The 24,817-nt window shown below is 41.4% G+C and overlaps 1 protein-coding gene across 1 annotated transcript in view; it reads right to left on the bottom strand.

Annotated features, from left to right (window-relative positions):
* thrab (thyroid hormone receptor alpha b) overlaps positions 1-24,817 on the bottom strand; it is a 154,167-nt gene that overhangs the window by 17,369 nt on the left and 111,981 nt on the right. Inside the window, exons 5-8 of the mRNA XM_073489288.1 lie at positions 10,710-10,771; positions 5,540-5,640; positions 4,744-4,891; positions 4,361-4,566 (exon numbers count right to left, since the gene is read on the bottom strand). Coding sequence (XP_073345389.1) covers positions 4,361-4,566; positions 4,744-4,891; positions 5,540-5,640; positions 10,710-10,771 — 517 coding nt within the window. The remainder of the gene's footprint in view (positions 1-4,360; positions 4,567-4,743; positions 4,892-5,539; positions 5,641-10,709; positions 10,772-24,817) is intronic.

Raw genomic sequence — 24,817 nt, 5'->3', positions numbered from 1 at the left:
AAACCAGATACTCCGAGAATATGGGTCACATCGTGAGACGAAAATAAACGCAAAAAGTTTCCTGGAACATGAACAGACTCGAATTTCCTGCTCACATCAAACTCAACCCAAAACAAATCTATCATGATAGCTGCACTATTTTGATTTGATTCATGATTAGTGGGAGGGACCACCACAATTTCCATTTTCAGCAAAGGAACTATTAAAATCATCACGATGATCCGACTTTTGTGGGGTCTGCGCCAAACGAACATGTTTACTTACATCTGGAAACAAGATTTGTAGGTCGAGACATCCCTGCAGCGCTGAAGTATTTTATTATAATGCTTTCTTGTCACACAGTTGACCTTTATAGAAAAAATGCAGCCGCTGTAGTTTAGATATTGCGACTTCGAAATAGGAAGCACACAGGTTTACTTCAGGCGGACTCGCACCAAACCAATGAGGGCTTATCAGAGTAAAAAATCACATAGGAGAGAAACGCCTGAATGGTCTCTTCCTCAAGGCGTGACTGGAAAGAGAACCAAACTGAGTGAATTAAGATATTGCACTTGGCCATATTGTGATTATGATAATATTTCAATTCACTGTGGAGCCCCTAATAATTATAATCTATAAATCTAACAGTATAATGTTTTACAGTCTGCACCTGTCATTACATTTGCTACATTTGCAGTGTCCTGTTGAAAACACGCCCAAAACAATCTGCTCTTTTGGAAGCATCAAGTCAAAGTTTCAGTACATTTTATGACTTAAATAAATGATATAACAGATGCTTTTAGGTCAAAGTGCTGGTGAAGGTCTTTTTGTTATTTAAACCCTCTCATCCCAGATATTTAACAAGGCCTGAAAATGTTTCCGTGAGCATCATCTTGTACTAATATAGTCCTAGTTCTCGCTATTTCTTTTAAATCACAAAATGGCTTTATGGTTTGTTGGTTTGTCAGCAGGATTACACAAAAACTACTGACCGGATTTCCATGAAACTTGGATGGAGGATGGGTCTCGGTCCAGAATAGACCCCATTAACGTTTGGTGTGGATCCAGATAAAGGGACACACTTTCTTTACCACTGCAATATAGGACTTTTTGTTAATTTTCCGATGAAAAAATAAGGTGTATTAAAGTGGCTCGTGAATCTATGAATGTGTACAAAAGGGGACTGCTAGGCCCTGGCGGAGGTCTGCGCTCTACTGACTCTCATTCTAGTTTTTCATATATTTTTAATATATAATAGATACACACACACACAGCACACTGGCTGTTCAATTTATGAAAAAAACAAACATTTCTTTGAGTCTTTGTCCACTTTTTCTCTGCATTTCTTTGCCTCTTCTTTCTTTCTTCACCGCTGTCCTTTGCTTGACTTGATGCACAGCTTACTGTAATCAGTGCATCATTCAACACAGTCATCCTCGACTGAGCAGTCATTTGTGAGCTGAAGTACGGTGTGTGTTGAGGAGCGGTGTCACTGCTGCCGGTTTATAGCCGCAGGGCTGAAAAGGCTTAGCATGTAAATTTAGATATTCAGGGTTCGGTGGCTACAGCCTCCAGAGCCCCGTTAGTGGGTGAAGCTTGTGTGAAATAGAACTATTTATCCTTTTCAGATGAACCCAGCTCAGGGCTTATATACAGTATTTCACAGTAGCAGGGTTACTGTGCTAATCATTCAAACCCTGGTTAGTGCCAGGCTGGATGTAGAGGCAGGCTTTCCACAACTTATAGCAGGTTAATACAGTAATACTACATGTTTCCTAAATACTAACCTTGACCTACTTACTGTGTTTTTAATCCTAAATGCGAGTCTCGAATCATGTTGGAGTGATGACATAAGGATCACAGAAAACATAGTACACAAATTCATCTTTTCTTTTGAAGGAAATTCTTAAACTTCTTCTTAACACCCGCCGACCGGGTCGGGTTGTACCTGATAGCGTGTAATTGGGATTATGTAATCAGACTGCGAGAAATCAGTGACCTTATAACATTTGTTTATTATGTTTTTAAATGATGGCATATCACATGTTGTCAAATATAAACAGTACACCTGCTGTTTGTGCCAGCACTGTTTTTGTGAGGGTAATTAGATTTGTTTTATATTGTTGTTGTTTTGACTGTTTTAGTGCTTTCATGTTTTCTTAAATTTTGTTTTTCTTAATAAAGGGAGTAATAACCGAGCCTGGGCGTTTTTAATGTCTGAAATACCAACTCGAGCCTGACGCAGTTAAAGCCCTGTTCACATCTGTAAAACAAACCGTTTACTAATGATGCTCATTACAGTGCTACCATGTCTTAATTTTAATGTATTGCTATCCGCCTGTAAAACAATGTAAATTGCCTTCTGTTTGAATCGTACAATATAATTAAACTTGCAAAATGCATTTTTTTCACCGTTTAAAGAGACAAAAAATAAACTTTTTGCGGTTGCCTGAAGTTTTAATTCGAAGTAATCAGTAGTCAGATTAGTTTCCATCTTTTGTTATTCAATGGATTACATTACTAATGACAAAACCTGGCATGTAATCGACTACAATTCAAAAGTAATCTGACCCAACCCTGCCCAGCAACACCTCACAGATCCTTCCTTTTTAAATGAAGCCCTTAGATTTGACCATGAGCTCCGGCCCTAAAGCTGCTGTGAAACTGTAAACGAGTGCTTAAAACTGGGTAAGCACCTCAGATAATCCTCGGCCAAAACATGAGGTCAGCATCTGTCTGTGTTTGTGAGTGAGACAGGGGGAAAGACTGATACCAGGCGGGGACACCCTGACAGGGCTGTCCAGGATAAATCCGAGCAGTACTGCAGTCTTCCCGCTGTGCAATCGCTCAGCTTTAGTTTGAGAGGGAGAAACTCGAACTGCCAGCATCCCTGCCAAACTTGCAGATGAGCGCTCATGACTGAGGATTTGCGCTGGCAGAGATAAGGAGGGGAGCTCACAGAAAACAAACGGGAAAAAAAAAACAGAGGTGAAAGTAAGGGTAGACGCGGAGGGACAGTGGGAGAGGAAACAAAAGAAATGAAGATGGGAAAGAGATTAAAGCCAAAAAAAAAAAAGAGAGTCGAGGTGTGAATGAAAACTATGAAGGGAATTAGGTCTGGTTAAGAGCACAGAAGGATTAGGATGAATAAAACCCTCCAAACACTGGAGAGAACTGAGGAATAAAGACGCAGGCAGAGAGAGACAGGAACAGAAACAGACAGCAGGGAACGCAGAGTGATAAAGTCATAAAGAGCAGCTCTGACAGGCAGCCATGTGAGGATAAAATGAAACACTATCATTTCTGATTTTAGCCCGCGTGTTTGTGTGAGGAAATAATCCATATTGTCCCGTTGTCACTAAAGCTGCACTACACAATTTACAGTTTGATATTACCCCTGTGGCTGTTTGTTTGTTTGTTTGTTTGGCACTAAATGTTACCGCACACTCAACCCGTCCTGAGTGCTTAAACAAATCGTTCCTGCTGTTGCATGAACATAAACTTCATAAACTTCATAAAACATATATTCGGGGGAACAATTTAGATTAGGGTTTCTGCATATTAACTATCATTAGAACAATACTGGGTGTTGATTAGTCATTATAAAACACTTAATGTTTAGAGTTTTCCCCCTTTTCCCTCCCTCTGCTGCTTATTGATAGCAAGTAAGGAGGTTGTACGTGAAGCTATGCTTGACTTTCCATCAGCGTGATAATGAGCAGATAATGACTACTTTTCGTTTAAAAGTGTTTAAATAGTTGTAATCAATACTTTCAACCTCTGAGGCTTTGTTCATATCAAATTGGTTCTACTGTCTCTTTGTTTAGTGCTTTTGCATGATGCAATATGTCATGTGCCAGTGTTTCTATCAGATATGATAACATTGTATACCCCAGATTAAAAGCTGAGATCTAGGAGCACTGACGTTGATTCACAAAAAACAGACAGGGCAAGAAACTTGAGTGGTGAGACGATCAGACAGATTTTAAAACAAACCTGCAGATAAGCCCCACTTAAAGGGAGACGGAAGGTAGAAAACGTGTGTGGTAAACACATAGTTGCCATAGTTGAGTGCACAAACAGCTTTCTCACACAAGGAGGGATTAATGCATTGTGACATTTCTCATTTTCACATTTCCCTGTTTCATATTTGACATAAAAAAAAGAGGTTGTCTTGTTTACGGCCTGTCTGATCTCTCTTTTTGCCCTGTCAGACTTTGTTGTAGTGATGTGTTCCAAGCAATTAACTATTATAACCCTGAGCTATGAAAATAAGACAGAAAAAAAACCCAGAATCATCCTTTAAAATCTGAATACAGACTGTTTTCTGTAAACCTGCTGCATTTTGGCGGGTAACTGTCACTTGTCTATTTCTTCTTACCAGGAATTTGCGCTTCTGTTTCCACTGGGCGCCCTGAGCATTGGTGTGTCGGTGGGCCTCCGTCACCAGGTGGATCACCTCCCACTCATCCCCGGTGGGCTCTGGACGGGTTTGGAGAGTTTTCACCATTTCCTCCTTCTTGCGTCGCTCCCTGTTCTCCTCAATTAGCCGCCGTTTAGCCACCCGCTTCGAGTCGTCCAGCACCACTGGGAGGAGGAGGAGGAGGAAAAAGAGGAATGAAATTACTTTACGTGTTGCCAAAAGTCTGCAACTTTTCTCCAGAGTGATAAAGAAGCGATGAGCGAGACTTAGCGCCACAGCTGCGCCTGAAGGTGAAGTAATGTATGTTCTCTTTGTCTGTGTGTAATAGGTGCAGCACTCACAGTCCATGGCCATGCCCACTGCAATGCACTTCTTGAAGCGGCAGAGCTGACACTGGTTGCGGGTAATCTTGTCGATGATGCAGCAGCCATCGTACTTACAGGAGTAGGCGGGGTGGAGGTTCTTTTGAATGGTCCTACGGAAGAAACCCTGGTGGACACACACAGTCAGGGGAGAGATCAGCGGATGGACGGTTTGTTGACAAAGGAGAGGAATACCTAATAATACATTAAGATCCAAGTACTGGAACTACTGGAACCATGTAGGAAATGAAATTAATTGAAATCCATTAAATAATCCTCAATTGTTTTGCAGCGTGAAGAAATATCTGCAATATTGATTATGATTGATAATAAAATGATTAGCATGATTTTGATGTTGTTAATTGGCGGCCAGTCAGTCATTCGTCAAATACATCAATGCCCACGAAGATAAATCGCAACCTCTCCGGTGGTGCGTCAGATATCACATGTCACTGACGAACAAACAGGAACAGAAGGAAGAGAAGCAGGAAGACAAATGATACGAGGCTGAGAGCTGACGTGTCAGACTGACAGGTGTAAGACAAACATGTCAATACATCATTTTACTGTGGCTCTTTCATGTGTTTGTGCAGATATAAGTGAGTGTTTCAGAGAGTGTGTGTGTGTCTCAGATATGTAGCAGCGTGTGTGTAGAAGCAGGTGACCTCAGAAGCCTCATTTCAGGTTTTCTGACAGATTTTATGTGGGTTATAAATCTGGTGTGTCTTCTGAAACTCTTCGGTTGTGGTGTGTGTGTGTGTGTGTGTGTGTGTACCTTGCAGCCCTCGCAGGTAATGCAGCGGTAGTGGTAGCCTGTGGCCTTGTCACCACACACCACACATGGCTCATCCTTTTCGAGGTAGCTGGGTATGTACCCTGAGAGAAAGAAGCAAAGACGAAAGTTAGACAGAACAATTTGTTTGTTCGGGTTGTTTTTCCCCCAACACACACACACACACACACACACACATACACACACACACACACACACACACACACACACACACACACACACACACACACACACACACACTATTTTCTACTCATCACCACAGCAGCAGGCTCGGAGACTGAAACCATTTCTGCTGAGTCACCCAAACCGGGGAAACCCGTAACTGCAGCCATCCACTTTCCCTTTCCTGGAAAACACCGCAAGCTAGAACCTTTTCATTTTCAAGTGTCTGCTACAATTCATAACATGCCATATATGATTATTCTGGAGTATATATGAGTTCTTATATTTCTCTTTTTCAAGAGTGACTGAATCATCTGTGTCACAAGTGTTTGAAAACCAAATTTGACCGATTATTGCAAAAAATGTGTGTGTATATATGAGTGAGCAAAACAAGGTCAACCACAAGAGAAAACAGTTATTATATGTACACAGGAACAATTTCCAGAGCAGCTGACTTAAACTCCTCCATAGCAACCAGCTCTGACTGTTGCAGGACTCTCTGCAGATTATTCTAGGAGGAAGGTGCAGCATCTTTGAAAGCTTTTTTTACTTTTATTTTACAGATTTCCTGTCTGACTCTGGGGAATAATGCCTGTAGAATAATGTAAGAACGCAGGCGATATTGATTTTGGTTTCTACACATACACAGATGAGAAGGAAGCAGCCTAAGGAAGGATTTATATATTAAAGCCAAACAATGGGAAAGCAGGAGAGTAAGAGCATATATAGTGAGCTGGAAAGCAGCACCACATTTGGAGCAGCGGTGTTCCTGTCTTGCCTGAACATTGACATTAACATTAAACAGTTGGCTCACAGTCCTCCACAGCTAGCCTAGCAACAATACAGCAACATCTGGCCTGCAGGGCAACAAAATCAATAGTTTCTATAATGGGATAAAGAGATCCAGGAGAAGAGCGCAGGTGCACGAGGGCACACTCAGAGTACGGATACCCAAAAAAAATATAGAAAATGATGTCCGGGTTTAGGTCGGGTTAGGTCATGTTGATTGACATGGTGCTTTCAAGTTCTTTTAGTAAAAATATAGTGTAAAAATAACGAAATATAGTGTAAAATAAGTGATAATAAGTTATGTTAGGGCTATACTATATGTCCTGTTGAGTGCTGGGGTTTGTTGTTTACGTGACACACTTTGAACGCAACACAGAGGCTATTTGTTGCTAAGTGCATAACAATAGATATCAAATATATGTAAATCTTTTACATTTTATATCTATGTATATAAAACAATGCCTCATCTACACTGCACACGTCTGTTATCACGTCAGGTTTGAGCCTGTCGAGTTCAGGTTGGGCTTTGTTACTCTGACTCTCTGTGGCCTCGGCTGCACTCCGTGACACACTATTCCTCTAATCGCCAGTCGGTGGCGGTAATGCGCCAAGAAATGCAGCAAACGCGCCAGCAAAGAAGCAGTGAAGAAGAAGACTGTAAACATGCCTAATTTAAAGTGTTCGAAAAATCGGGTTTGGCAGTGTTTTATGAGGAGGAAAATCCATTCAACGTATTTGTAAAGCCTTCAAGGATACAGACAATTTGTTTTTGCTGAGAAACACTTTATGTTAAGAGGACTTTTTTGGTTTCTTTTTTGGTTTACAAGAAAAGTCCACAGGGCACCTTTAAAAGTCGGTAGCTACCACTGCTACTGCTTCTCTCCCTTTACTGTCCCTTTATTAAGTAGAATATAAGATCCAAATGTCCACTCTGACAGAGGGAGTCTGTCTAATTACTCTCTAATTGATTGTCAACTCTTTTAATAGACCAACTAACACTTGTCAGTAGTAAGTGTTCGATGTTTCCTGGCCATAACATAAGCTACGTAAACATTTACTCATTCCCTGCAGTCACATATGCAAACATGACTCAAATCATTGAGGTCACAACGTTACAGATTGGTTTCTTTAATGTTATTACAATATAATCCTGCTAAAAGAGAACTTGTTGCACAAACAGTATACGGCGCATAGGTTATATAAACGTCCTCAAGCTAAATTTACAATATGTGGACTGCTCTCTCTCTGTACTCTGCGTCCTCTCTCTGCAGCCTTTCCTCTGCTTTAAACTAGGGAATAGGACACTTTGTTCTTTTTCCATACGGCCTGCAACACCAGTCAGAGCGAGGGAGGGAGCACAGAGACACAGGAAATAGCAGATTTCCAGCCATTGCGTATGATATATAGCTCCCAAACTGGGAGGGGGAGGAGATGGTACACTGCAAGTCGCAAATAAACACACACACACACACACACACACACACACACACACACACACACAAAGAGCCACTGGTAGATCTTTGCACTCTGTACATACAGTACAGTACATGTCTATGACGCTCACATGACACATACACTTGTATGTGTGTGTGTGTGTGTATGTGTGTGTGTATACCAAGGCGTGGTGAGAGCTGTGACTGGCAGTGTCAGTTGGGCTCTGCCTTTTGGCTTTGTTGCAGATTTTAGTGGAAGGGGAGGGCAAGAAGAGGATGGTGGGAAAGAGAGGGAAAAGACGAGGAGCAGGAGAGACGAGAGCGGGGGGGGGGGGGGGGCACATGTGACATTTTGGCCAAATTGATTTTTTATAAACCGCTGAAGAGCTCGAGCATTTTCTGTTGATAAGAAAAATCCATTCAGTGTCAAAATATGAATTTAGACCGTGGAGGAAAAAAGCAAAGCACTCAAGTGAAAACAGTGAAGGAAGCGCACAAGTGCATTTGCAAATTTACAAGTAGAGAAAAAAGAACGAAAGTCAATCCTTCAGAGAGGGAAAATGAAAAACACTGAGGCCAAAGACAATAAGAAAATAATACAAACTAAATGAGGGAGGAGGAGGGAGGAGAAGAGGTGTGAAAGGGGGGAGTAGGAGGAAGAGGAGAAACAGGACGAAGGGAAGATAACGAGGACATCAGACAACGATCATATAGGAAAAATGTCAGCTCCGGTGCGCTGGCAGGGCTAGCAGCAGCAGCGGCAGCCGGATCCCAGAGCCAGCCTGCTGTGGCTGTGTTTGGAAGCCAAGCCCAAAATCAATACTGCTGCAGCTCTCTGGCTCCGGCTGCACGCCCCTCCCACAACGGGCCCTGCAATACGTCCACCAACACAACCCAGGAAAGGAAAGGGAAGGAGATTTTTCTAGTGTGGCTGACTCAAGATAAATATTTTGTCTTCGCAAGTTTCCCAAGACAACATCTGCCATTTGGGTTTCTATGAAAGCGTGCGGATCGAGTTGGTACAGTATGAATCAGGTCCCTGAAGGAGTCTCAGGATTGTTTCTCAGAGGTCCTGACATGACAACAGCACAGTGAGGTGACATTTGAGACTGTAAACAATGAGGATATCAGGAGACGAGAAACTGAAACTACAGCTGTTATGCTAAACCTATTGTTCCCGCTACTGCAGTGAAAATACAGCAGGGCTGCAACTTATGGTTGTTTTCTATTTTCAATTGATCTATAGTTTTTCCAATAAATCAACTTACTGATCTGTTCTGCTTTCAAACTGCTCATTTTGTCTGAACAAAAGACCTAAAGTGATACACCTTAAGTGCAAATCCTTATACAATATAAAGTAGAAAATACCAATTTTTGTCCTGCTTAACAAAGTTAACAAATTAATAAGTAAAAAAATAACTGATTAATTGATTGTTTTGACAGGTTGTCACCGCACAAATGTGTTTAAGCTAACGTGTTATCAATCAGTAAGCAATCTGTTGTCTAATTAATTAACTGGATTCATCTAAAGTCATTTTTCTGGCCACCAGACAAATGTAAATCCAATATTCACTTTTTTTTCATCTCTGTCTGTCGTCTTCACTCACTCCTCAAAGAAAGTACCTAGCTCTTGAGCTGCTAAATGCTTAATTTTGTTAATATGCTGCTTAATCTGTCCATCTGCCGTCTGGTGCTGTGAATTTATGAGAGCTTTTTGCAGAAAAAACAGCTACCTGCTACCTGGAAACAAGGTTGGTGAGTGCTGTAAGCGTACCTGTAATCTCTGCTTATCGTCACAGGTGCCGCCAAAGAGAAAAAAAAAAAGAGATGTTTTAGTTTACTTTAAGAACATTTATTCCAATGTATGCCTTTAACAATGGCTCCACATCTGGCAGTGAGTGTTCCTCAGACCTTGTCGAAAACACTGACCAATATCATTTTTTATGTTGGTACTGTCCTGAAGGCCCACTGAAGTGTCCAAAGTCTGTTTGAGGGCCCACTCTCCCACAGGACAACACTGACATCATTACAGTGCATGTAATTTGATCTAAGCCAACCATGCCCCTCAGACAGACACACTGTCATACTTTCCCGGCTCAAATGGACCATGGCGGCTAGAATATGGTACAAGATTCCAGCAGTGATGCAGAGCGGCAGGCAAAAAGCCTGCTGGGAGGGAAAAACGTGACGAGTACTGGCCTGGAAGATATATTTTATAAATGCCAAATCAGCCATCCTGCACAATCAGATTTTTATGTTGGTGTGCCTCCCACCCAATCTCATTCAATATCTCCCTCTCCCCTTCTTCACTCGCTCCTTTGAGCTCGGGGGATTTGGAGCTGTCACTCAGACAACGTTCTACGTCCGACAAGAAAGGCAGACGGAGCAGAAGGCTTTCGTTTATTGATGACAGTTGCCAAGATGTTTTATTTTTTTCTCTTTGGAGGTGACAAATCGAAAGCGTAATGTGCACAAGGCAGCGATGAATAATGTACCCTGAGCTTCTGTGCAGTCACTCAGCTGCCTGCATTCACTGTGGTGAGACTGACAGCAACCGTTTTCCTTTTCTAAGAAGAATTCAAATATGTGTCAAACATAGCTGAAACCAAATGCTGGAGAAGTGATTTTCAGACTGACTGCTTTTATTCTCTGAAGGAGAGGTGTGTTTCTGAAGAGACTTAAAAATTCAGGTTTGTTTCCAAGCTGCCACTTCAGATCTGCTTTAGAGAGTCTATCTCCACCAAAAACACCCCGCATCAGGTACTCACCAGTCATGCTCTTCACCGAACATTGGCTGTTCTTCCTCTTCCTTTTCGGGCCATTGAGCCACCTGAGAGAGAAACGAGAGGGACAAAGAGAGGAGGGAGAAAAACAAAGAGAAATAAGTAACGGTGCATTTTCTGTATCAGGATATATTACAATCCAAACTGGATTGGACGGATCACATCTGGAATTGTTCTGGGCTTGCAATGTGATCACATCTCAGCCAGGTGTGAAAGCAGTCTGCACAGTCTGTCCACATGTGAAAAGGAGGAAAAATTGCTCAACAAGTTAAAAGGTCATCTAATTCCACCTCCTCCTGCTATCTCAGACTGCCCAGGAAAAGGGCTACGGACGAATGCTTCCTCTGGAAAGAACAAAAAAATACAGAGACGCCCAGGCAGCCAGTCCATGAAGGCAACACTGAAATGGCTTAATTCTGCATTCTGGCTAATGGCCAGCAGGGGACGACTCCACTGGTTGCAAAAAGATGTCTGACTTGTGTGTAAGCTTATGAAGAAAATGACCCTACTACCTAGTTAAATCGATTTATTTGTCTGTTTAAAGTGAGTTTATTATTAATATTTCCAACTTTTTTTGTGCTGTAGTCTGCACAGGTTGTTTTATTTTGAGAACTGACCGGATGCCGTTCCGCTGTCTGACTTCCTGTCTTGCTCGATCTGTTGCAATCCACTTCAAAGACTGACAGCGTATTCTCCGCGGAGCAGAAACACAATCATTGGCTCCAGCAGCCATGTTGCGGCTGCAGTGCGATGCAGACATGCCCAGTGAAATCTGCCAGTTCGAGTAAAAAAGACGATAAGGCAAGGTATGTTTTAGGGCGTGATTGAGAGAAGTAACTACCACGACAATTGACACTAAGGATAGAGTTGAGCATTTGCTTATCCTCCCCAGCTTCACCCCGTTGTCCAAATATGCCACTTCTGGCTTTAAAAAAAAACAAGATAGTGATGGTCGTAATGTCAAACTCGACGTTTCAGAACAAACCGATGGTTAACGTCATGGTTGGCACACTTGGCAACCATTTTCCAGATATCGTATCCAATAAAAAACAAATGTTTATACCAGGTATAAATGGTGTCTGATGGAGTTAGAACATGCAACAATAAACCAAATATTGAGGAGAACATAGAAAGTGTCTGTACAGTTCAGACAGTGTCATAAATAAGCCCATGAAAAAAGAAATGTCCAGACTTCCAGAAACTTTTCTGTATTTGTCTCTTCCCTCCATCATCCTGGATCCCTGTACCAGCTAACAATCTGCTACTCTAATTAGGTTAAAGAACAACAGGAGCATGACTTACTGCCAGTTTAATTTCTAACAGAGAACTTATTTAGCTCTTTAGACCAACAAGTAAACGCTTTATCACAAGCCCTGTGTCAAAGCAGAAGGGAGAATTTGTGGCAACAAATGGTTCACTTGACAGAATAAGCGCCGTTCTCAAGGGTTCTCCCAAACTGAATCCAAACAGTCGGAAAACAATTTTGTGGGGAATACAATTAATCCCCCCAAAACAACTCCAATTATTATAGTACACATGGGAAAGGCACACAATAAGAGACCAAACACAAAGCCCGCATCAGTAATATGCATCACGCAGAGCATCATGCATGCTCGAGGAGCAGAAACACACCTGCACCCTCACTGACACATGTGAAAGGCATGTAAAGCACAGATGGGAACTGGCTGCTCTGAGGGGAATTATGAAAGCGCAGAGATGGAGGATGGAGAGAGAGTTAAGTAGAGGGGGAGAAAACATTTCTGAAGGGAGAGTACGGGAGAGAGTGCTTCTTGTCAGCGTTGGATGTGTTTAGCATTCCCAGGAGTCGAGCTCTCTGCTCTCAGACTCTCCCGATGGCCTCCAGCTCTCCTCCCACACCAGGCTCCTTTAATACGAGCTCCAGGACAGGGAGCTGGACTCCATTAGCACCGCAAATAAAACAAGGTCCGGCTCTGTTAGGATGCACCACGCAGGCCTAAAGGTTACATTTGCACTGCGATGGAGTTGTATTACAGCATGTTTGTTATTATGTGGAGGAATGAAGCCTGGTGTTACACCCTCTGTCTCATTAATGTTTTATTTCGCAGACTTCTTCTCTGTCTGGATCTAAAGTCTATGGATAGACGGTTATTAGTGATTTTAGGCTAAAGCGCTGACCCAACTGCAGAATTTATAACAATGCCAGAAGGTAAAGACTATATTTTTTGAGGATTAGATAAAGGTTTGAATGCATGACTGTATACTTTTGATATACTTTGTATACTTTCACAAGCAACTGATGCATAAAAATGTTCATTTGCATTAAAGATGCTAAATAAATACAAACACAAGACATTTAAATGTACTATGAAGAACTTTTAACTGCTTGTAAAACAGTCTCTATATGACCTACATTAGCATCAATGAGAGGACCATCGGGCTATTTCCATAAAGTTATTCTCAACAGATGCATTACCTCATCGCTATGCATCCTGCAAACAGCTAAATAAAAATATGCTGCCGCTTTCTTTCACTTGCTTCAAAACAAATGCACGTGCCAGCTAGATGGTTTGACTGGAGGTGGAGGTGCTCACACCGCTTTTGTCCACAGGAGCCGCCAGAATCAACAAATAAACCAAACACGAGATATATAAACTCAAATAAAATATGTGTAAAATCTCCTTCCAGAGAGAGAAATCGCCCCTGAAATTCTCGACATCAGGTGCTCGGTCGTTTGTCTGCCGTCACGCCACTCCTCGTCATTTTGTTCAGTCGTGTGTGCGGCTGAAGATCAATTCATCCATCGCAACTCCAGAAAACAACATTTGAAACAACGTTGTTGTCTGAGCTGCTTCATTTCTGCTGTACCTGCATGCTGGAATAAACTCACTCTATATATCTTTTGCTACTTGAGAATATGTAGTATGAAACTGGGATGCATGTTTTTCCTACGCTTTTTAAATATTTCTTTAAATCCTGAAGTAAACAGTATGTACTTGGCGGGGTCCACATGACCTCACTCAGTTTTGTGATGAGGCGTTCTTTACCTCCACTCTGTTTATCATTTCCATATGTCAGGGAAACCTCTCTGTTATTCTGTTATTCGCCTGCATGCACAGACATGATCTAAGGAGATTTTTATGCCAAGCGGCTCTTCTGTTCCCTCACTATTTGATCAAAAGCTTTCACAGACAACATTTTCTCACCGCTCTTATAATCAAGCACGTTTTATATTTCACACCAGTCAGCAAATCATGTTTTTGCCCCTCAGACACATCATATAGGAGGAGCTCAGGAGTTGCTGTAATTGAGCTTAAATGCCAACTCGATCTGCCTTTCACATTTTTACCTTGACTTCAATTATAGCATTGGCTTGTTTTCACTGATGGTTCCCTTTGCCCTTTTCAGAACATATCAGATGGCTTAACAGGGCATTAAATAATCTCCTAAATAGCCTACCGGGTGCATGTAGCATCTTATTAGAAATGCTCTTTTCATGCTGTGATGTTGAAGGAGAACGGAGGATATCTGACAAGACAACTGTTGAGGATGCTCACCTGTGAAGACACTGTACATAAAACAACAGCAAAGGTTGCACGGTTAGTTTGTGTGGAACGCTGGATCACGATCTTGTGGTCTTGCGAATCCATCGAGCCAGGCTTCAAGCTCTCTGGGCTCGTCGCCGAACACAGCGGTTGAACCAGTCTGTGACCTTTGAGGAACTACTGGCAGCTGCAGGTGTGGTTTGGATGTGACGACCAGCAGGAGAAGCAACTGTATGTTTGAAAACAACAATGGCGGCTCCTGAAGACGTTAGCTCAGCTGTTATATCATCGGTTATATCAGAACTGGAGAGTTTAGTTCATTGAAAGAGCAGAAAAGAAAAACACTGAAGGCTTTTTTTCTTTTTTAGATGGAAAAGATGCTTTAGTTCTTCACTCGATATGTATCATATAATCCCTGGCGTGACAGACTTCAAATGCTTTGTCTCCTCTCTCATAACGTCTCTGGTGGTGCTCTCCTACTGTTGAGCTGGTTGAGGTTAGTCCGTGATAGATGGAAACGGACAGATGGTTCGTTCAATCACCAGCCAAGTATTTTTTTGAAAGTGCACAGCTTTTAAAGGACGACTTCGCGCGTGGTTCTGCATAACAAAACATCTGCTGCGTCAGGTTAGTTGCATGTTGAACTTTCTGAACATTTCTTTTGGGCAAAAGTTACGTAGGTAGGCTGAGAAAAACCAATTAACGCTGCAGTGGGAAGACGAGGTTGACTTTTTCACTGCCACTCGAATGTAAACATCCACATCACTCCATACAGCCGCTGAGGGCGACAGCCATCAAACTGTCAGCTATGTGACAGTTCACTCCTCCCAAGTGGCGGCAGGTTGTTTGGAGATGGAAATATAGGCGAACTGGATAAAAACAGATTTATTCAGGTCTCTGTCAATCAAATGACAACTACGCCTTCTCTGCATCTCGCATCCTGACAACTGGTCCCCTCATAACCTAAGACACCACAGCCTGCCACATGTTAAGCTTTATTTTCCCACAGCTGAGCTGCACAGCTTTCTGTTTTCAACCACACATCTGATATAAAACAACAACCAGAGAATTGGCACAGCGATAATAACGGAGTGACACTATAAATGATGGCTCCCTGAATAAGCTCCAGCTCTAACCCTCTATTACAGTCCAATCAATCCAAAAATAGCATTATTGAAATTATCAGCAGCCTCACAGCTAAAAAAACCAAAAGAGCTTAGCACTCTTGGCAGAGCTTCAGAAGTGATTTTCACTGCTCTAAGAGCTCTCAGTGGAAAGGGTGAGAGAGAAACGGTGTTAAGTGGCCATAAGAAGCAAAAGGACAACAAAACAAAAACATAGGCACAGAAAGAAGAACAAACACAGTTCAGTGTGAAAGTTCCCACATCTGCTCAGATGTACTGCAGGAGACAGCACCTCAAACAACTTAACTTCTTGTCTAACATCATCGCTCCAAGGTAACAACTCTAAACGAAGATGATAACAAACAAACTAAAGGGAAATTTCATTTGCAAAGAAGCAGGCAGCCTGGCCGGACTTCAACATATGTCACACAGCCGTGGTTGCAAACAGTGAGTGTGGAAGTAAGTGTGTCGGTTAGTGAATAAAAACAACAAACATGATTGAATATTTTTTGATGGAATGCAAGTTTTTACAGGTCGAGGCATGACGACAGGCATACCACGGAGCGCTTTTTCAATTTCCAACTGTGAAAAACTCCAACGGGATTGCAACACAGCTCTAAATATGCAAAGTCCCTCACACTGTGCCTCTCAGCAACCTGAGCCAACCCCGCAGAAAACGTGCACACTGTACTTTCCTTGCAGCACACACACTCACACTCACAAACACACTCAAGCACAAGAGAGTGTAAAACTTTTAGTTGACGTGCGAGAGCAACAGTTTGATTTCTACGGCCTCGATGGCCGCTTGTACAGCATGTACACATTGTTGCACAATAAATGCACAGTCCCAAAACAAATAGAGAACAGAAGACTCGACGACACGAGCCAAAAGAGATGACATGATAAAGACTTACAGTGCTGACCTGATGACGCAGTGGGACTGTAAAATATGCATGGCCGAGGAGCACTTCGAGTTCAAGTTGCAGATGTACCTGACTTTTCGCTACACAGCTCTCACGCATGGACTCCGTCTATCTGTGTTTCTCACTCTCTTAAACCCTGATGTCTCTACCAGTTGTGCTATCTTTAGCCTGCTGACCCACTCAAATGCATGCTGCCTCTCCCTCCCTCCCACTTCTGCAATCTGTGGGACTTTTCTTGCTCTGCTGGCACTGTAGTACCACCCAGTCGCCCCTGATTGGAAGACAGCCAGTGTCTCCACCTGTGACTTTTGACAGCAACTGTAGGGGTGTGTTGAACAGGTAATTACCGAGGCTGTCAGGTAGCTGAGTGCTCTATTTTAAGAACAGCGTAGGTTTTCACGACAGCTGCAGCACGCATGATTGCAAAACAAAGCAGAACTGTGTGTTCTTAGAGATAATTACCCTGAGTTCGATGCACTTAAAGGATTACGTTGGCGTTAGTCTATATGTTTCAACATGATTATTCTTTATCAAGCACGATGATTCGAAACAAGTCAGACAAGACACAACACAGGAGGCAGGTCGGCATGAAGGGGCAAAACATACATTGAATACAGGCAAACAGCAAAAATGGCTCGGATTGACTATGAACTGAAAGTTACACGAACACAAACAGTAGTTTTTAAACCTATTCATGTTAAATATCAAAAATATCGATACAAAGTTACACGGAGATTCAGCACTACACCGCTGTAGTGCTTTTGAAGATCAGTATCGATATGTTTCTAGGTATTGTATCAGGGCAGTGTTGTAGAAATCCAGGTTGGTGTGCAACAGTAGAGGAGCAAAGTGTTGAATGAAAATGATATATATTTTAAGAAAGAAAGAAAGAAAGAAAGAAAGAAAGAAAAAAGAAAGAAGAGGACAGGAGAGAGGAAAATAAAAATAAAAACACAACAAATAAATTGAATTTAAAGGTCCAGTTTGTAAGAAAGTTGATTTTGAGTCTCATTCCCAACATCCCAAAGCATCAGTATTTGATGAGTTGGGAATTCTTACAATCGGACCTTTAATTCAACTACTGTAGAAAAAAAAAAAAGGTACACGGAGGTGAGTTGTCCTGGGAGAGTTGGCCGGTGATGTCCCGGGTCAGAGGTAAGAACAGCTGCAACCATCAGTCAATTAATCCCCATTTACTCAAACTTTTTACGCCGTGTATCACCTCACAAAAATATTAGGCTCACCTTGTTCCCATCTGGAGCTACGTTTTGAGTCTTTTTGAAACTTTAACTTCACGATAATATACTACATTTTCCAGTTTTAGTACTTTAATTTAAAATTCTTCAGTATTTTGCTATCATTACATACTATCAAATTAACTTATTTTCATTTCATTTCATTGGATTTCTCTTTACTGTACCACTCGAGGGAGCTGGGGTACCACCACATTACCACCACGATCAATCAGTCATTTTTTTCAAACAAAAATGTCAAACATTTGATGGTTTTGGCTTCTTCTGTGAGGCTTTGCTTCTTTTCTTTGTCGTTTATAATAGTAAGGGAAGAGACTTTTGGTTTTGGACTGTTGGTTGGACAAAAGAAGCGATCTGAAGACGTTACTTTGAGTGAGAAAAAAAATGCTTATTGTTAATTGTCCGAATCAACCCTTTGCATCGATAATGGAGGGCTAAGAAGCACCTGCTTTGAAGCTCGTGCTCCTTGAACAGCCAGAACAATCCAAAGACACTCAGAATAGTCCAGAGATTTATATCCATAACAGCATCTGAATGAGGCCCCCTGTCCAATGTTTAATGGGCCACAGTGGGCTATTGTTCAGCGTGCATGCTACAGTCCTATAGCTGAGACTGTCTCGTCCTATACATCCAGCTAATGGACACTTTGTTCCCTCATGTGTCCCGCCACTGTCTAAATTACAGGCTGTGCTGGAGGGGGATATATAGCATGCCACTGAGTGAAAGCAAGACAACTCCCTCTGTCCAAATACACAAGTGTACAGCAAACCACACATAACCAATAATAAACATGGAGCTAAATCCTCACATACATATAGCTCGGTACACGCTGTACTACAGAACTTAAATAAGGACTTTGCAGACTAAATTAGTGCAGTAAGCCTGTGATTAGCTGCTTTTATTTCACAACTCGTATGAGAATTTAATGTGTTTTGAGTCTGTAAATTATAATCTATACTTTCCTAAACTATTTCCACCGTTGAGGACTACGATTTTTAACATAAAGACTGATATACTAACTATAACTATCACGTGTGCACACATGACAACACTTCACGAGTCTCACACAACATCACTCTGGTCTTGTGTGACACCGAACACACACATTATCTTATTGACTTATTGATTTCTTTTCTTTTCTCTTGTCTTTTTTTTTTTTGCATATGTTTACTTTAACTATGTGAAACTTGGATTACGTAATTAGTAACTGTATCAGAATACATTTTTAAAGTAACCCTCCCAACCCTGGTCATTAAGTCAAGTCACTCCCCCCCAAGATGCTGCTACTCTTAACTGCAATATCCGCTCTTTATGAAGAGAAAATACTTATCCGACATACTAAAATATCCGGCTTCCATTACATATGTTTGTCACAAGTGTTTGATAATCACATTTGAGGGATCACACTCAAAAAAATGTGTGTTTATGCATATTTTCCATATATAAAGAACATCGAGTTCTTTTGCTCTCTGATATCTGCATCAGCATCGGCCCCAAAAATCCAATAATCCAGTCTGTGTTGGGCTCTAAATTATGCATCACTGTGGACCATTATCATTATCATATCAGTGTACAGAAAATTATAAAAAGCTAAAGCAGATGAACCCAAATGAAACTTATTTAAGAAGTGCACTTGGGACCGACTACAACTGTTAGATCTGGGAGAAGTCAGTTATTTTTGCTGCTCTCTACATTGATTTTACATTCATATGGCCCCTTGACCGAAGCACTGGTCCCCGGGTGCTGTACGCCGGCCGCCCACTGCTCCCTCAGGAGGGGTTAAATGCAGATTACCAGTGTCAACATGTTGTACATTGTATGATATGTGATATAAATAAAGATTCTTCTTCTTCTTCTCTTCCTCTTAGGTGCTGTGCCTGAGCCTTATTGTCGTCAGGAGACCTGGTATTCACCTGAAATAGCTAAAACGTGTCACCTAAAATTGACACAAATGCACTTGGCACTTTTTCAAAGGGCAGAAATCAGCTTTTCTTTCCTTCTTTGCCTTGAAAACTAACAGTTTCCAGTAAATGTTGCCACTGCTGTTGCGATTGCTGCAGGACAACAATGAAACTGACAGCTGTTTCGATCAATTACTCCGATTAGCCGAGGTGCACGCTGACTGACACACACACATACACAAACTCCTGTCAGTACGAGGCTGCTTCCCTCTCACATTACTGGAAAGTTGAATTTTTGGGTTTAACACTTTACATCACCATGGTGACGAAGGTCGCAGTGATCTGAGGGCAGGTTGGGCTGAGGTTAAGATCCCAAAATGTGTAAGAGTCATCTCCAAAAACACAAGTCACATATCTCACATGACACACAGTCTTACTCCCCACAGACGCAGCAATGATCAGCTTTCAGTCAACAAGACTAGTCTATTAATAACAAAGGTATTTGATCAGGTTATTGGGTTCAGCAGGTTTATGTATACATTGAACACATACTATGAAGACGCACCCATAAACTGCTGGAGCAACTGTCAACTCAACAAAACGCCTTCATCACCTGTCAGAAATAACCGGTTATGTACTCCCTCTCTATTCAACCTGTTGGCATTCAGTGAATTTCAAAGCCCGACTTAGTATAATTCAATTCCCACGCGGACAAAGAAGCAGTGATGTAACAAGTCACAAAATCCATAGCAACAGAGCAATTAACAATGCCTTCAACAGGGGCATGGCAGGACATCCTGTCATCATGTATGTAAGGGAAGGAAAGGCTTGTTTACTACAGGCGTACTGCGCTGTAGCATGGCGGGCGGGGGGGGGGGATCTGATCAGCACGGACACTTGAGCTGTGGTGGATGTTAAAGTCAGTGGGGAGCAAAACAGGGAGGCTTGATGTTTATGTCACAGGAGGTGAAGAAAACAAAGTGATAACACATTTGTAACACATGGTTTGGAAAAAGGATCGTATTTTCTCCCAAGTGTGTCAAGATGCAAATATTTTATACTGTTTCGGAAAATAATAAGTGGATTGGAAGAGAAATATAACAAAGCCTGATCATCATTTATTTCTCATGATGACAGTTTATCTCTGATGAAGGGAAACACATGTTCGAGAGAGATTCTGCCTGTGACTGCAGGAGGTGCAGCTGTAATTAATTTCTCAGATTGCCTGTAAAATTAGACAGATTAGTGTGATTGTTATAATTCAGGTTTGTTTTGGTTATAGTCACGTTTTAATTTGTGTTTATAGATATTTTATTCATTCTGCTTATTGTTTTGCTGCTGCATTTGTTTAGTTTATTCTCTTATTTCAATTATTTTTTAATTTCTCTACTATTATTTTTGGTTGCATGTATATTCTTGCGATGCTTCTCTGACACATTAACCCTGATGGAGGTCACCTGGGTGGATTGGAGGGCTAATATCGGTGTCATAATAACATATTTCTTCAAGTTTGTGTACTTTTATTATGGGAAATCTATAAATAAACTTGTAAAACATACAGATTTTACACAATTATACACTTCTGTTCATATTGATTACTTCTTTTTGCAGCATAAATTAATGTAATTAGATGTGACTGTAAAAGTAATTAGGAAAGCAATAAAACATATAAGAAGTAATTCAGTTGCTTCGATGCTCTTGTTCTTCGCCTTGCTGATATTTTCCTTAAGAGTGGAACGTGCCCACCATCAGAGGTGGGAACTAACAAAGTACAAATACTTAGTTACTGTACTTCAGTACATTTCAGGTATCTGTACTTGAGTATTTATTTTTCAGAAAACTTTTTACTTTTCCTCCCCACATGTTAACACAAATATCTGAACTTTCTCCTCCTCACATTTTCGAAACATGCTTATTACTTTAGTTTTACTGCATTTGAAGGGAATTTGATTATTTTTATTTTGCATCATTGCACGCTGCCTCCCGACTTTACAAGACTGATTTCAACCTGTCACTGCACATCGCGCACGGCAGACGCAGCGAGACGAAACAACATAAAATATGTAAGAAGACATAAACAGACAGAGAGGGAGACTGGGATGGGGGGAAAGGCGTGTTAGTGTCTCGTATCTGCAGAGACCCTGCAGCCCTCTGCCTGGATTTTCTTATTTTCTCACTTTGTTGCTGCTAGAGACGCTTTACCAACCCAAAATGTGGCTATTTGACGTCCTGGGGATGAGACTCACCAATCAACTATCTCTGTCGTGCGTTTAGGAACAGCTGGGACAAATCCTACTGATTCTACCTTTTACTTTAATATAACCTTACCTTTAACTTTGAATTATATTAATGTGACGTGAGCTTCAGTTAGCTTTGCCACAGAAAGGGCCGGTAGAAAAGTCCTTCAGAGGGAAACTTTTTACTTTTCTACTTTGAGCAAATTTCACAGCCTGTACTCTATTACTTTTACTTGATTACAGAAGTAAAATCAGTACTTCTACTTTTACCAGAGTCTTTTTGTACACAAGTATCTGTACATGGTTCCAGCTTCTTAAATGTGAGGATTTGCTGCTATGATAATAATAGTATATAGTATATAATACATGAAGAGTCTCAGTCTAAAAGATTAATATGTTAATCATTAAAAATAAATTGTTAGACTAATCAAAAATGAAAATAATGATTAGTCGCAGCCTGAGATTGATCTTCCTCTCTCTGGATGCACAGACAGGTTTGTATGTGATACAGATACTACAAGGAGTTACCATCAGACGTCTCCTGCTATTCACAGCTGAGCGAAGCAGCTCATACCTGTGGTGAACATGCAATCCGACTGAGCAGCGACACCCAGCCTAACAGGTTAGAAGAACAACGCGGGACGCAAACCAGCAGTAATGACACGTACGAGTAATTAAATCACTTATTGTCTCTGAGTTTATCTTGACAGCACCGAATGCACCGCCGCCCTGAGATGTAGCCCAGCACTGTGATCTTCTCTGCTCTCATGTTGACTGGAGGCTCTCAGATCAGTGGATGAAAACAGGCCTCTTGAAGCGCATCAACAACAAAGATTCCTGGATGCAGCGAACCACGCGCCAGCCTTCGTCGCTGTTAATGCAACGCGGTGCAAGCAGCCTTGCATCAGCTGCGGTGATATGTTAGTGCGAGTGACGCAAGCCGCGACTACACATCTACGTTTGAACTAAATCCGGCGTGACAAAGCGCACAACAATTTATGCATTTTAATGAGGCAAATATGTGAAAGCAAACTCGTGAGGAACGCCATCAGTTTTTATGGTTTGAGCAGCACAGAAACCTCAAAAAAGTGGGTCAAACTAAACAAAATTTTGATGAGAGAATCTTTCATATTTATGTTAAAAAATGAGCCGAAAATGTCTTGACCAACATATCAAACATTCTTCAATCCGTAGGTACAGGTGTTCCTTTCTCCGTCTGCACATTGGTAACCATAGCACCGCTTCAAAGAGGCCGAGCAGGCTCAGAACAACAGGCTGTCAACATGTAGAGGGGAGGGGCTGTCAGAGATTTAATAAAATCCACTGTCATCCAGAACACATCACTGATATTGATGCTTCAGTCTGAAGCCCCGAGCGCTTCATTCCTTGTGTTTTAAATTAATCTTTGAGGTGCAAAGTGCTGCAGCCAGCGCTCTGTACAGGTGTTCAAACACAAGCAGAGATATATAGAATACTCACACCCCGACATGTCAAGTGAAACGGATAGGCTGGTGTACGGGCTCCTACATCCATGACCATAACAACTGTGCCTGTCCCCGGTCAGCAGAGCTGTTAATCTCCTGACAGGTGTTCATGTTAGCTGAGGAATCTATGCAGGCTCCACCGGGTTGACTCTCTTAACTCTCTGATGCTGCATTCTAGGCGGCCTGCTAGTCTCTCCACATGGTAATAATAACATACTCCTCGTTATCGCGTAAATTCATTCTGACGGGATTGCAACACACCCTCGAAATATTCAAGGTCCCTCAGCCACCTGAGCTAACCCCACACTGTACTTTACCTCCACAGTGTAAAAACTTAACTTGTTGATGTGTTACAGCAACAAATTGATTCCTATAGCTTTAAATAAGTAGGTTGCTAAGAACATATTTAAGTGTCAATAAGTTCAGGAGTCCAATTTAAACACATGACATTAATGCCATGTGTCTAGTGTTGCCTTCACATGTAGCTCCTATCCTCTTACTGCCAAGAAAGCAGTATGTACTATATGTCTCTAACCAGGGCTGCCAAAAGAGGGGTCAGAGCATTTGTTTGTGTTGCTGGCCAGCATAAGGTTCGATTTATAAGTTATATGTTAATATTAACAATCAGACTCAACAATCAACTTTGCTTCCAAACTGGACCTTTAAAATCAATTTAAAAAACCAAGCAGCAAAATCAGGAATGGTTTGTCTGTTGAGGGCGACTGTGATGAAACAGTAAAATAAAGCGAATATATGCAACAGGGATGCAGGACAGAAACTAAGATTTAACGGAATATGAGGATGTATCACAACTAGAGAAAAATAGATTCACTATGTCAAACAGAGGGGGACTTTTTCAGAAAATCTGGCAACCTGTCATTAGTCTGATTGAACACATAGCAGGCTAACCGTGTCTTAGTGTCACATTTTTATACCCTGTAACCTTTGTGATAATTCAAGTGTTTGTTCTTTTGTCTACCCATATCTATTTTCAAAATCAATAAACAGACGTTAAAGATGACCCTTCTCCAGATAGGATCCATCTCGGGTGTGGTTCGGTATACCTCGCCGCGGCAAAACTGTTAATAGAAAAGCAAGAGTGGAGAAAGCGACAGAAGTCGGTCAATTAAGGAGACTTGGGATCCAATTTTGTATCTTAAGAATTAAATACAATGGGTGTTTGCTTTTGGCTTGTGGCCAACTAATAAGTTTAAGTTTCGGCCCTTCAAGGCAAAACGTTTGGGCACATCTGTCGTCAAACAGAAGTGCTTTGCTTTTACACAGAAAAAATAGCTGCTAAAACATTTATTTTAAAGCCAGAATGAACACTTAATGTTTCAATTATTTTATTAGCAAGAGGAATATTTATTTATAGCAATGTAAATAAGCTTTTTGCAAAATGTGTACTTCCAATGAAAGTTATTTGCATGATGAATAAAGATTAAACAAAGTAAAAAAACCCTGATGTGATTAAACAGAAGCTGCTGTGACCTTCCTACACTTATTTTCTGAAAACACAAACACCCGACCCGTATCCTCTCGAACAGAGACAAACTTAACGATTTAACTTTTTGTTTTCTTGTCTAACTGAAGCCCTCCCTCGCAGCCAAAGCTGACTGATACTGACTGATAATCCGTCCTTTACCC

The sequence above is a fragment of the Pagrus major genome, chromosome 20 (assembly GCF_040436345.1).
Source record: "Pagrus major chromosome 20, Pma_NU_1.0".
Classification (NCBI taxonomy): Eukaryota; Metazoa; Chordata; class Actinopteri; order Spariformes; family Sparidae; genus Pagrus; species Pagrus major.
The sequence above is the reverse complement of the archived record's forward strand: the minus strand, read 5'-3'. Positions and strand labels throughout refer to the sequence as shown.